The 13,159-nt window shown below is 40.3% G+C and overlaps 1 protein-coding gene across 1 annotated transcript in view; it reads right to left on the reverse strand.

Annotated features, from left to right (window-relative positions):
* Positions 1-1,267: 1,267 nt before the first annotated feature.
* Positions 1,268-13,159, reverse strand: part of spata6 (spermatogenesis associated 6) — a 97,027-nt gene continuing 85,135 nt past the window's right edge. Inside the window, exons 12-13 of the mRNA XM_060829817.1 lie at positions 3,001-3,086; positions 1,268-1,504 (exon numbers count right to left, since the gene is read on the reverse strand). Of these exons, the coding sequence (XP_060685800.1) occupies positions 1,345-1,504; positions 3,001-3,086 (246 nt within the window). The 3' untranslated portion in view covers positions 1,268-1,344. The remainder of the gene's footprint in view (positions 1,505-3,000; positions 3,087-13,159) is intronic.

A 13,159-nucleotide genomic window follows, 5' to 3' on the forward strand; every position in this document is an offset into this window, starting at 1 on the left:
TCTAATGCTGGTCTGTGCAAACACAAATTAGTTTCTTTAAACAACTGGAAGTACAAATCATGAAAAGTATTAGTAAAATTAACAAAGAGTCTTGCAAAGTAATTCAACAGTTTCTGTAACGTTGAATTACCTATATCCATTCTTAATTTCACAAGTTGCAACATTTAACTCTTCTCAGTAAGAGCTCATAGTCACATAGTTCATAAATCAGTCACATTTCAACATAATCACATTGTTATCATAGCACATCAGGGCAAATCTCAGAAAATCAGCATAAAGGGTTGTTTACACCGTTTATCCAGAGTTATAACAGAAACTCTAAATGTAGGAATTAATAAAAAATATGTACTTTTTCAAATATAAAAAAATTGCATTTAATATTTGCTTTGTTTAGGAATAATTTGTTAGACTCCAAATCATTCTCACACAAATATAGTTGCGTTCAATGTACAAGATGTGAGTACATGAAGCATGAAACTAGTATTTAGTGATATAGCTGTCGAAATCCTAACGATTGCGTGAGCATAAAATTTATTGCATATTGCACTGTCCAAACTGTAAAGATTAGTATTTTGAAATTCTACAATGACTTAAATATGAATGCATAATACTTAGTGTACTATAACAGACTGGGAATTTCTGATTCATATTGATTCTTATTTGTGAGACATGACTGCATAAAAGAATACAGCTGACCTTTATTGTCATCGCCTTTCCGTCTAATAGGGAGTGCATTTTTAAAAAAATAGATATCATTTTGACTTCAGTTAGTGGCACAAACTTCATATTTCACAGATACTGCTGTAAATTAAATTTCTGTCCTTTTTAACATGATGTACAAAACATAAGCAAGCTAAGCTAACTAATACTAATTCTTTAAATTTTCCAAGTATTAACCCTTCATACTTTACTGCTACAAAATATTTTGGTACAAAAATTAAGCACACCGATGCTTTGTTATAGCTATTTTGAAAATTAATCACAGAGTTGCACTACAGTCTTTTGACTTCAAAATGTAAAATATTTTAAGAAATACTTATAAATTGTTCTGACAAAAATGGTTCAATTGTATCCTTCCTAATCTAACCACAAATCAAGTTGTAGACTTTATTTTCAAAATAAATAGTGAAAATACTAAAAATTTAAATTTTCCTGACAATATCAAAAACCACAAGTAATCATGATTATTATGGACATTAATTATTTCCACAAGTGAAAAGCATAAACAATACAATTAATTATTTACCATTATTTATGTATTCTAAAATAACAAACAGGTTGGAGAAAAAAAGTCCAAACCTGATACAACAGTGACATACAGAAATACATTAGTCTATGCAATCCTTATGTGCTATCTGAAGCTTTCTTGTACATATTTCTGTAGATCTTTTCTAGACTTTCTTCAAAGATTGCCCTGTGAGGCTTTCCTTTATAAGCAGCAGCACGATTCGACCAATAATCACCATCCCCCAGATGTACAGAAGCATTTTGATGGAGCACTGAGCTATACAGACAGAAAGAAGGCCAGATTGTTCTGTTGTACAAGTCATTTTATGAAGTTTACATTTATCTATTTTTAAATAGTCAACAAACTGACTTCAGATTACAAAGCAAGTGAAATACCTTAGGAAGAAAATGCATAAAATCTGCACACAGTTTTCTCATTAATTTCAAAAGATAGAACATTATCACTAATAGATTGAATACAAATTAAGTATATATCCCTCAGGATAGATTACGAAAAGGCTAAATGGGGAGGTGAAAACTATCAGCAAAACACAAAATAAATTGTCAGGAATTGGGCGGCACGGTGGCACAGTGGTTGGCACTGCTGCCTCACAGTGCCAGAGACCCGGGTTCAATTCCCAACTCAGGTGACTAACTGTGTGGAGTTTGCACATTCTCCCCGTGTCTGCGTGGGTTTCCGGTTTCCTCCCACAGTCACAAAGATGTGCAGGTCAGCTGAATTGGCCGTGCTAAATTGCCCATAGTGTTAGGTAAGGGGTAAATGTTGGGGTATGGGTGGGTTGCGCTTCGGCGGGTCAGTGTGGACTTGTTGGGCCGAAGGGCCTGTTTCCACACTGTAAGTAATCTAATCTAATTTCTTCAGCGGCTCTTCCAGTATGTTGTTGTGATTTGGGTTTCACATGCATGTTATGATAGCTGATAGGGAGAATACCTGAGGATATTCTTAACAAGGAAATAGAGGCAAAATTTGATGGAGAGATATAAGAGGTATCACAGGATATAATACTTCACTGATGTTGAATATGGCAGCCCAGTGGCACAATAGTTAGTACTACTGCCTCATAGTATCAGGGACTCAAAGCCTTGCATAACTTTCTGTGTAGAGTTTGCAGATTCTCCCCGTGTCTGCATAAGTTTCCGCCAGGTGTTCCAGTTTCCTCCCACAATCCAAAATTGTACAGGTTAGGTGGAATGGCTATAGTAAATTGTCTGTAATCCTAGGGATGTGCAGACTAGGTGCATTAGGCATGGCAAATGTGGGTTTATTCAGATAGGGTAGGGGGAGTGGGTCAGGGGTGGGGGGGAAGTGGGGTGGGGTTTGCCTTTCAGATGAATCATGTGGACTTGCTGGGCCAAGTAACCACTTTCTGTACTGAAGGGATTCCAGAATGATCTCTTCTGATTCCTTGCATTTGTGTACTGTGTAGAATATGAGTAATAAGACATACAGTTGAAGATAACTAAAATTAATATTAACATTGGGTGTATGAAGAAACAATAATAAAGCACACTGTAGATACCGACATGAGGAATTCAATCTGTTTTAGATGACCAAAAAATAACAGATATGAATGACTCTAACTAAGATCTGTTATGTTGTCTTAACTCAACGGTGATGGTAGGCTATGAAACATGTTAATGGCTAGGCAGCTAAAATAAACCGTCTAATTCAAAATTGTCTCAGATTTCTCAACCCCCCAGAGATTTTAAAGAGACCCCAAAGTGTTTTACAATATTAAAATCCATCTGTACCTGAGATGGCCTGTATTGTCACAGGATGAATTTACAGATGAGACAGATCTTACACCTGAAGGATAATCTACTTCAGCAGAAGAATTCTAGAGCACGAAGCAAAAGTTAAAAACATATTAATCAAAAGCAGTTCAAGTTTACTGTTTTAGACTGACTACAAAAACACTCCTAGAGGATCAAAATTTCCTGCTTTAGTTTTACATAATTACTTCACTTTCTCAGTGAGGAGCCAAAACCACCAAGTGAACATATCAAAAATTATAACACATGCTAAGCAATTTTACGTTACACTGGAATTACCAAGATTGTCATAGAATTATGCTATTAACACCAGAGATTCAGCTGTAATTATCAAATTTATAAAATTTGGAATTACTTCCTAAGATCTTAGCAAACTGAGATATGGAGCAGGACTTTCCTCTTTCTGTGGCATGGGTAATGGCGAGAGTATTTGCATTTCATTGTTTTTGGTCGAACTCATATTATTTCTGTGCCATTTTCAACTCTCCTCTCCTTCCCTGAGAAACTAAGTGGCACCAATTCCTGACATACAAGTCAAAGCAAGTATCTGGCAGCTGCATGGTAATTTGCAAAGCCATGGGACTTGGGGGTAAAGTGAGGACATTAATAGTTATATAAAGGGCTCAGCAGAGGGACAGTAATGCAAAAGGGAATATGAAGTGTACTTCATCAAAAGAACATGAAGCTGGAACCTTGCCATCTTGGATCAAAACTCAATTGCACAACTATAGCACACCATGTGCAAACTGGGCAGAGTAAGTTACTATCTGTTGTTTGGAATGTCAGGCTCTGCTCGAGGCAGAAGATTGCAACAATGTGAGTGCAGTGATTTGGAAATGCCATCCATCTGGCTTCAATTTGCATTTCATTGGTAGGTCTTTCATTGTACAAAAATGCGCATTAACAAATTATAGTCTCAAGCAATCTTGACCATTACCTTTATGCACGTCAACTGAGCAAATGTAATCAGACAAGCACACTTAAATGCATTACCTGAGCTTTTCATATCAGAAACACTTGCATAAATAGGACTGAAGGACATCATTTTGCAGCTGTCATACTTGCAGATTGAATTGGAAGCATGTAAAGACATATTTTTGATTGATACTTTATCTTTGGGCAGATAGGGGTGTTAGTGGCTATCATGTAGGCTGGTAGAATTCAATTCTTCCAATTTAGTAGCATGAAGACTTTGGTTGTGCAACATACATTTGGCTAAGGTTATGGAGGGATAATATCGAGTTCCTTTGGAAGCCTCCACAACACATTGTGCGAGTGCATAACATAAAGCTTCATTGTAATGAATGGGGGAACACAAGAGTTATTGGGAAAAGAGAGAAGTTTGAACAACCATTCAGGATACAATTGAGGACAGAGCAGCCCACTTGATTGGCACCACATCAACAAACATCCATTTCCTCCACTACTAACACTTAATAGCAACAATGTGTACTATCTGCAAAATGCAGCACAGAACCTAGTCAAAGATCGAAAGACAGCACCCACCAAACCCCCAACAACTTCCACCTAGAAGGACAAGGTCAGCAGATAAATGGGAATGCCACCGGCTGCAAGTTTCCCTCCAAACCACTCATCATTCTGACTTGGGAATGTACCACCACTCTGTCACTGTTGATGGGTCAAAATCCTGAAATTTCCTCTCCAAGGGTATTGTGGGTCAACCTTTAGCATACAGTTCAATATTGCAGCTCACCACCACCTTTTCAAGGGAAATTAGAGATGGGCAATAAATGCTGGCCAGGCAGTGATACCCACGTCCCACAAGTGTATTAAAAAAAACATGGGTACTTCATTTTGCATATACACTGAGTAAATCATTCGTGTACTAAAATTGTAGAGGACATGTTTCTGGAATCTTATGGATGGTTTTCTTGAGTAGCATGTTGAAGAGCAAACTTGAGGAAAAGCTATTTTATAACTAGTATAATGCAATGAAACGAGGTTCATTAACAAGCCTGTTGTGAAAGAACCTTAAGGGATGAATGACCACGATATGATATAATTTACATGATTTGGAGGTGCCGGTGTTGGACTGGGTGTACAAAGTTAAAATCACGCAACACCAGGTTATAGTTCAACAGGTTTATTTGGAAGCACTAGCTTTTGGAGCACTGCTCCTTCATCAGGTGGCTGTGGAGTGTAAGATTGTAAGACACAGAATTTATAACAAAAGTTTACAGCGTGATGTAACTGAAATTATATATTGAAAAACACCTGGATTGTTTGTTAAATCTCTCATCTTTTAGAATGACTATGTTGGTTGCAGTTATTTCGCAAAGCTTTTTTAAAAGTTACATTCTCAAGTGAACTTTAACAATAGGTGCCATGTCGCCCCAGATAATGCACTGAAGGTGTGAGCTGCCTTGAGTGAGACTGTCTGTGCCACAATGGTCAGACTGACTCTAATCTAAAAAAACGGATTTACAGAAACTTACACGGAATTATGCAGTTTTTGACAAAGTAAAATATAATTCTGCAAGTACAAATACACTCCACAAACTTATATGTGTATGTGTGCATGTGGGTGTGTGTGTTGGGGGGGGGGGAGGGGTATGAGTGTCTATGAGAGAGCATATGTCCAAGTGTGAATGTAAAGAGGTATAAGTCTGTGAGAGGGTCTGTGTGGGAGTGTATGTGTGAGCATATGAGTGAGGGTCTGCGTGAGTTTATGGGTCTGTAAGAGAGTGTGTGTGTCTGTCTGTGCATCTGTTCATGTGTGTGCATCTGTCTGTGTGTGTGTGCACAGTGCAATGGAGTCATCTGTAGTGTGACATGAACCCAAGGTTGAGGCCATCCTCATGGGTACCGAAATTGGCTATCAGCCTCTGCTTGGCACTTTACGTTGTTGCCTGTCCCGAAGTCCAGTCTAAGGATGGTCACCTGAAGGTCTGAGGTCGAATGTCCCGGATCGCTGAAGTGTTCTCTGACTGGGAGGGAACACTCCTGTTTGTGCAGTGTCCAGTCATTTGTTGCCGTAATCTCTGCTTGGTCTTGCCAATGTATCATGCCTCAGGGCATCCTTGCCTGTGGCATATGAGATAAACAATGTTGGTTGAGTTGCATGAGTACCTGCCACGTACATGGTGGGAGATATCCCCACATGTAATGGTAGTATCCATGCCTTGCAGTGTCTACCGTGACAAGATTGAATGGTATTGGCCAGAAATGATCTTTGTGAGGTTTGGTGATTGTTTAAAGTCAAGCAGTGGAGGTGTGGGGAAGGTCTCATTGATAAGGTATTGCAGGCTGTGAAGAACATGGCGTAGTTTATTGGCTCCTGGGAGGTACTGGAAACGAAAGATATCCAGTCGGTTGCAGCTCATGTCTGTCTCCTGAGGAGATCAATATGGTTCCTTGCTGTGGCACGTCGAAACTGGCATTTGCTGAGTTGAGCATCACACTCCGTTCTTATAAGGGCATCCTTCATAGCCAAGTTCAGTACCCATTGGGATGGCCTCAACCGGGACCTTGGGTTCATGTCACACTACAGGTGACCCCACTGCACTCTACACACACACAGGCAGATGCACACACACAGACAGACGCACACACTCTCCTACAGACCCATACAATCACACAGACCCTCTCATACACTCACACATATACCCTTTCACTGACTTATACACCTTTACGCACACACACACAGACATACATAAACATCCGTCCTCACACACATACCCATATGAGTTTTTGGGATGAATTTGTACTTGCAGAATTACATTTTACTTCGCTCAAAAACTGCATGAATCCATGTAAGATTCTGTAAATTTTTTTTTAGATTACAATCAGTCTGACCATTGTGGCACAGAGTCTCACACAGGAAGCTAACACCTTCAATACATTACCTGGGCCGACATGGCACCAATTGTTAAAGTTCACTTGAGAATGTAACTTTTTAAAAAAGTTTTGCGATTTAAATATGAAAGAACTGAAATCAACATGGTCATTCTAAAAAATGAGACTCAACAAACAATACAGGTCTTTGTCATTACATAATTTCAGTTACATCACATTGTAAACTTTTTCTATAAATACTGTGTCTTACAATCTTATACTCCACAACCACCTGATGAAGGAGCGGCACTCTGAAAGCTAGTGCTTCCAAATAAACCTGTTGGACTATAACCTGGTGTTGTGTGATTTTTAACTATATAATTTACATTATGTTTAAACATCAGGTAGTTCAATCTGAGCAAGGGTGTTAAATGTGAATAAGGGAAATTATGAAAGCATGGGACACAAGATGGCAGTTAGACTCAAAAAATAAATTATAAGGTATGACTGTCCATAGGCAATGGACAGTTAATGACTTACAGCTTAAAACATCTATACATTCTATTGTGGTACAAAAATTCAAAAAAAAGGTCAGTCAACTGTTGCTGACAAAGCAAGTTGCATAATATTAAAAGAAAAGGTTTATAAAGTTACTACAGATAGCAAAAGATCTGAAGATTGGGAAGTTTTAGAACACAGTAAAGGAGGACAATGAAAAGGTAGGGGAGAAAGTGAGGACTGCAGATGCTGGAGATCAGAGTCAAGTGTGTGGTTTTGGACATGCACAGTAGTTCAGACAGCATCCAAGGAACAGGAGAATAGCCATTTCGGGCAAGAGCCCTTCATCAGAAAAGAGGCTTGTGAGCCGAGGGGGTGGAGGGATAAATGGGAGGAGGGTGGGGATGGGGGGAAGGTTGCTGAGAGTGTGATACAGAGATGGAGGTGGGGGTAATGGTGATACTGAGGGTGGAACTGATAATAGCGAAGGAAGATGAACAGGTAAGACAGGTCAGGAGGGCGGCTGGAAGGTTGGAACTGGGATAAGGTGGAGAGAGGGGAAATGAGGAAACTGGTGAAATCCACATTGCTCCCATGTGGTTGGAGGGTCCCCAAAGTGGAAGATGAGGCATTCTTCCTCCAGGTGTTGGGTGATTAGGATGGGCGATGGAGGAGGCCCAGTACTTACATGCCCTTAGTGGAGTGGGAGGGGCAGTTAAAGTATTCAACCACAGGGTGATGGGATTGGTTTCTGTGGGTGTCCCGGAGATGTTCACTGAAACACTCTGCAAGTAGGCGTCCTGTATCCCTGATGTAGAGGAAACCACATCGGGAGCAATAGATACGGTAAATTACGTGTGGAAGAGCAGATAAAGCTCTGATGGATGTGGAAGGCTCCTTTGGAGCCTTGGACGGAGGTGTGGGGATTCATGTGGGTGCAGGTTTTGCAATTCCTGTAGTGGCAGGGGAAGGTGCCGGGAGGAGAGGGTGGGTTGGTTGGTGGGGTGGGGGATGGACCTGACAAGAGTGTTGCGAAGGGAATGGTCTTTACGGAAAGCAGATAGGAGTAGTAAGGAAATTACGTGTCTGGTGGAGGGGTCCGTTTATAGGCAGTGGAAATAGAGGAGAACAATGCAATGTATACAGAGATTGGGGGGGTGGGAGGTGAGGACCGGGGGTTCTGTCCTTGTTGCGGTTGGAGGGGTGGGGTTCGAGGGCAGAGGTTCGAGAAGTGGATGAGATGCACTGGAGGGCGTCATCAACCACGTGCTGGGAAAATTGCAGTCTTTGAAGAAGGAGGCCATCTGGTGTGTTCTGTGGTGGAACTGGTCTTCTTGGGAGCAGATGCGGTGAAGAAGGAAGAATTGGGAATGAGGGATAGTCTTTTTAAAGGAGGCAGGATGGGAGGAGGTGTAGTCCAGTAGGGAAGAACTAAACATGAATACAACTTAGCAAAATACATTAAATCATTCTGTAATAGATTTTCCAGATACATAGAAAGGAAACATTTGCCGAAGTTAAATAGGGGTCCATTAAAAGCAGAGTCAGGAGAATTTATAATGGGGAACAGAGAAATGGCAGAGAAGCTAAATGAATAATTTGTGTCTGTTTTTATTGAGGAAGAAACAGAAGTCTCCCAGAACTAGAAATCCAAATGACTACAGAGAGAATGAGGAGTTGAAGGAAATTATTATTAGTAAAAAGGTTGTACTGAAAAAAAAATGGTTTGAAGGTTGTTAATTTCCAGGGCCTAATAGTCTATATCACAGAATATTGAAGGAGGTGACTGTAGAGATAGTTGGTATATTAGCAATTATCTTCCAAAATTCCTTAGTTTCTGGAATGATTCTGGCAGATTTGAAACTTGTAATTCACTTCACAATTAAGAAAGGGTCTAGGGAATAATAGGGAACTGCAGATCGATCAGCCTTAGATCAGTAGCAGGGAAAATGCTAGAATCTATAATAAAGGAATGATAAACGGACACTTGGATAACATTATCTGATTGAGTACAGTCAGCATAGTTTGCAAATGGGAAGCCCTGTTTAACAAATCTGTTGGAATTTTTCAAGGATGTTACTAACAAAACTGGCAAAGGGATCAAGGGATGTAATATATTTGAATTTTCAGAACACTTTTGACAAAGTCCCCACAGGAGATTGGATGGCAATATTAAAGCACATGGCATATGTGGAAATAGAGTCATTTATGTCTCCAACACATAAAAAGACCCTTCAGCCCTTGAAGGCTGCACCAATGAAAAACAACCACCTGACTGTTCTAATCTCATTTTCCTGCACTTCGTCTATAGCCTTGTATGTCTTGGCATTGCACATGCACATCCAAATACTTATTAAATGTTATGAAGATTTTTGCCTCTATGACTCTTACATACAGTAACTTCTAGCTTTTCACCACCTGCTGAGTGAAAATATTATTTCTCATACCTCCACTAAACCCCTGTCTCTTTTCTTAAAACAATGCCAACTGGACATTGCTTCTCATTGAAAGGTAAAAGTTCTTCTCTGTCTACTCTATCAGTGCCCCTCATAACCAACATTTTACACAGTTTCAGCATAAATTCCTGCTCTTAAACTCTACTGTGCCGTAAATAATAAAGGCAAATATTTCATGTGTGTTCTTAACCATTTTATCTTCGTGTTATGCTATTTTAACGGACTGGTGGACTTGCACATCTCTGATCTATGGTGCTTCCCATGAAGTCTAATCTTTCACCATGTATTGTCTTGCCTTATTTGTCAAGCCCAAGAGCATCAGACTTATCCTGATTGAATTTCATTTGCTATTGATCAGCCCAACAAAACCATGTTCATCATCAATCCCTGCCTCTCCATGTGCAGATTAATTCTATCTCTCAGATGACCAACTAGCAGTATCAGAGTGTACTAGAAAATTGAAAATATGTAAAATTTGGCTGTGAAACACAACCCTTGAGGTTTGGTTGCTATTTTGACAACAATTTAAATTTAACCAATCAGATTAAATTATGCCCCAGGATACTAAAACCCAATTGATTTTGAATTTATTGTTTTTGCCAACCTCGAGCCAATGAGACGATCTGATGTTGGAGTATAAGGAAGCAAAAATTTTAAAAGTTAGACGGAGAGTTACTGCCATCTAGAGAGAGACTGCCATTCAAAACACTCTCTAACGAAGGTAACTTTATCATATGAAACATCTTTGCAGCAAAAGATCGAAGATGACCCAGGGAAATCTTCCGCCAGAGGAAGACAGATATCAACGACGACAGCTGCTGTGTGGTTTTGAACTTGAGTTGATATAATTTTAATACAGATTTTTATGGGAGCAATATATTTCTATAGAGTGGGAGGCAGATCACAAGCATTTAAGAGATAGGAGGCTCCGAGTTGCAAATAGTTGTTGTTTAATGGTCACTTTGAGAGTTAAAGAATACATTGATTTTTTTCTTTAAATAGTAGAATTTGGGAGTTGTCTTCACTCACACTTTGACAGGATACATGTCAAGGTGAGCTTTTCTAGGTGTTTGGTTTAATTAGTAGAGGGGTTCACTGTCGTGTCGCAACAATAGAGTGAGTTAGCTGTGCAAAAAGTGGTGAAAGCTTGTGCACATTATGAATGCGTTAGCACTGATGTTAGCAAGGGAACAGCGCAGTACTGTCCAGCTCACCACAATGAAGCTTATTGGGGTGGTTTGCCACTGATGTCACCCTGATACCAGACAAGTATTCTGCTGTTCTCTGGTTAAATCACGTACTTTCTCCTCAGAAGGAGTAAGGAATATGATGTCCACTGACCCCACTGGATTTATCCTTCTCATCCTGGTCATGGGGTAACGTTTCTTACAATATGACTAAGGGAGTATGATGACAGAGGATGAAAGAGCAGTTAGTAGCAATGCACGGGCCCTGAGTGAGTAGGAAACGTAGACAATGGGATGGGTTAGTAAGTGACAGTTGTTGAGAATGTGTTGGGTAAGTAAGTGACAGTTGTTGTGCAAACATGATGCATGCAATTGTGAGAGTTGTGGCCAATGAGCACAATGGCAAAATTCAAATGAGCGATGACCCTTGTGAGGTCTCAGAGACAAGATATTGGCACTTATCCTCGAGCACAGAGAGCACCTCCTTCCTGCATTGCTGTACATTTTACTAATAGCTGTATTCCAATGGCTGAGGAAACTGTGCACTGGATACATAAGTTGTCTAGGTTGACCACATCTGGTTCTGCAATGAGTGCCGACCTCATGCTCTTGGTTTGCCCCATATCTAGTGCACAGCCATTGTGCCCATTTTAGAATGAGATTTTTTTTTTCTTAAGGAGCTCTCAATGTTTTTTTTAGAATCACAGGATCCCCTTACCTTATCCCTGTAAACCTGCATTTCCCATAGCCAATCCACCTAACCTGCACATCTTCATACTATGGAGGAAACTGAAAACCCACACAGACACAGGGAGAATGTGGAAGCTCCACACCGTCACCTGAGGCTGCAATCAAATCCGTGTCTCTGGTGCTCTGAGGCAGCAGTGCTAACCACTGAGCCATCATACCACCTTAATCCTTTACCAATCTTAATTGCTGTGGTTAATGTAAGAATAATAGGGTGGTTATGGTACAGGATTTTAACTTTTCAAACATCAACTGGGACTGCCATAGTGTCAAAAGGTTTAGATGGAGAGGAATTTCTTAAGTGTATACAAGACAATTTTCTGATTCAGTGTGTGGATGTACCTACTGGAGAAGGTGTAAAACTTGACCTACTCTTGGGAAATAATGCAGGGCAGGTGACTGAGGTGTCAGTGGGGGAGCACTTTGGGGCCAGTGACCATAATTCTATTTGTTTTAAAATAGTGATGGAAAAGGATAGACCAAATCTAAAAGTTGAAGTTCTAAATTGGAGAAGGCCAATTTTGACGGTATTAGGCAAGAACTTTCAACAGCTGATTGGAGGCAGATGTTCGCAGATAAAGGGACGGCTGGAAATTGGGAAGCCTTCAGAAATGAGATAACAAGAATCCAGAGAAAGTATATTCCTGTCAGGGTGAAAGGGAAGGCTGGTAACTATAGGGAATGCTGGATGACTAAAGAAATTGAGGGTTTGGTTAAGAAAAAGAAGGAAGCATATGTCAGGTACAGACAGGATAGATTGAGTGAATCCTTAGGAGAGTATAAATAAAGTAGGAGTATACTTATGAGGGAAATCAGGATGGCAAAACGGACACATGAGATAGCGTTGGCAAATACAATTAAGGAGAATCCAAAGGGGTTTTACAAATATATTAAGGACAAAAGGGTAACTAGGGAGAGAATAGGGCCCCTCAAAGATCAGCAAAGCGGCCTTTGTGTGGAGCCACAGAAAATGGGGGAGATACTAAATGAATATTTTGCATCAGTATTTACTGTGGAAAAGGATATGGAAGATATAAGCTGTAGGGAAATAGATGGTGACATCTTGCACAATGTCCAGATTACAGAGGAGGAAGTGCTGGATGTCTTGAAATGGTTAAAGTCCCCAGGACCTGATCAGGTGTACCCGAGAACTCTGTAGGAAGCTAGAGAAGTGATTGCTGGGCCTCTTGCTGAGATATTTGTATCATCGATAGTCACAGGTGAGGTGCCGGAAGACTGGAGGTTGGCAAACGTGGTGCCACTGTTTAAGAAGGGTGGTAAAGACAAGCCAGGGAACTATAGACCAGTGAGCCTGACCTCGGTGGTGGGCAAGTTGTTGGAGGGAACCCTGAGGGTCAGGATGTACATGTATTTGGAAAAGCAAGGACTGATTCGGGATAGTCAACATGGCTTTGTGCGTGGGAAATCATGTCTCACAAACTTGATTGAGCTTTT

Source organism: Hemiscyllium ocellatum, chromosome 9 (genome assembly GCF_020745735.1).
Source record: "Hemiscyllium ocellatum isolate sHemOce1 chromosome 9, sHemOce1.pat.X.cur, whole genome shotgun sequence".
NCBI lineage: Eukaryota > Metazoa > Chordata > Chondrichthyes > Orectolobiformes > Hemiscylliidae > Hemiscyllium > Hemiscyllium ocellatum.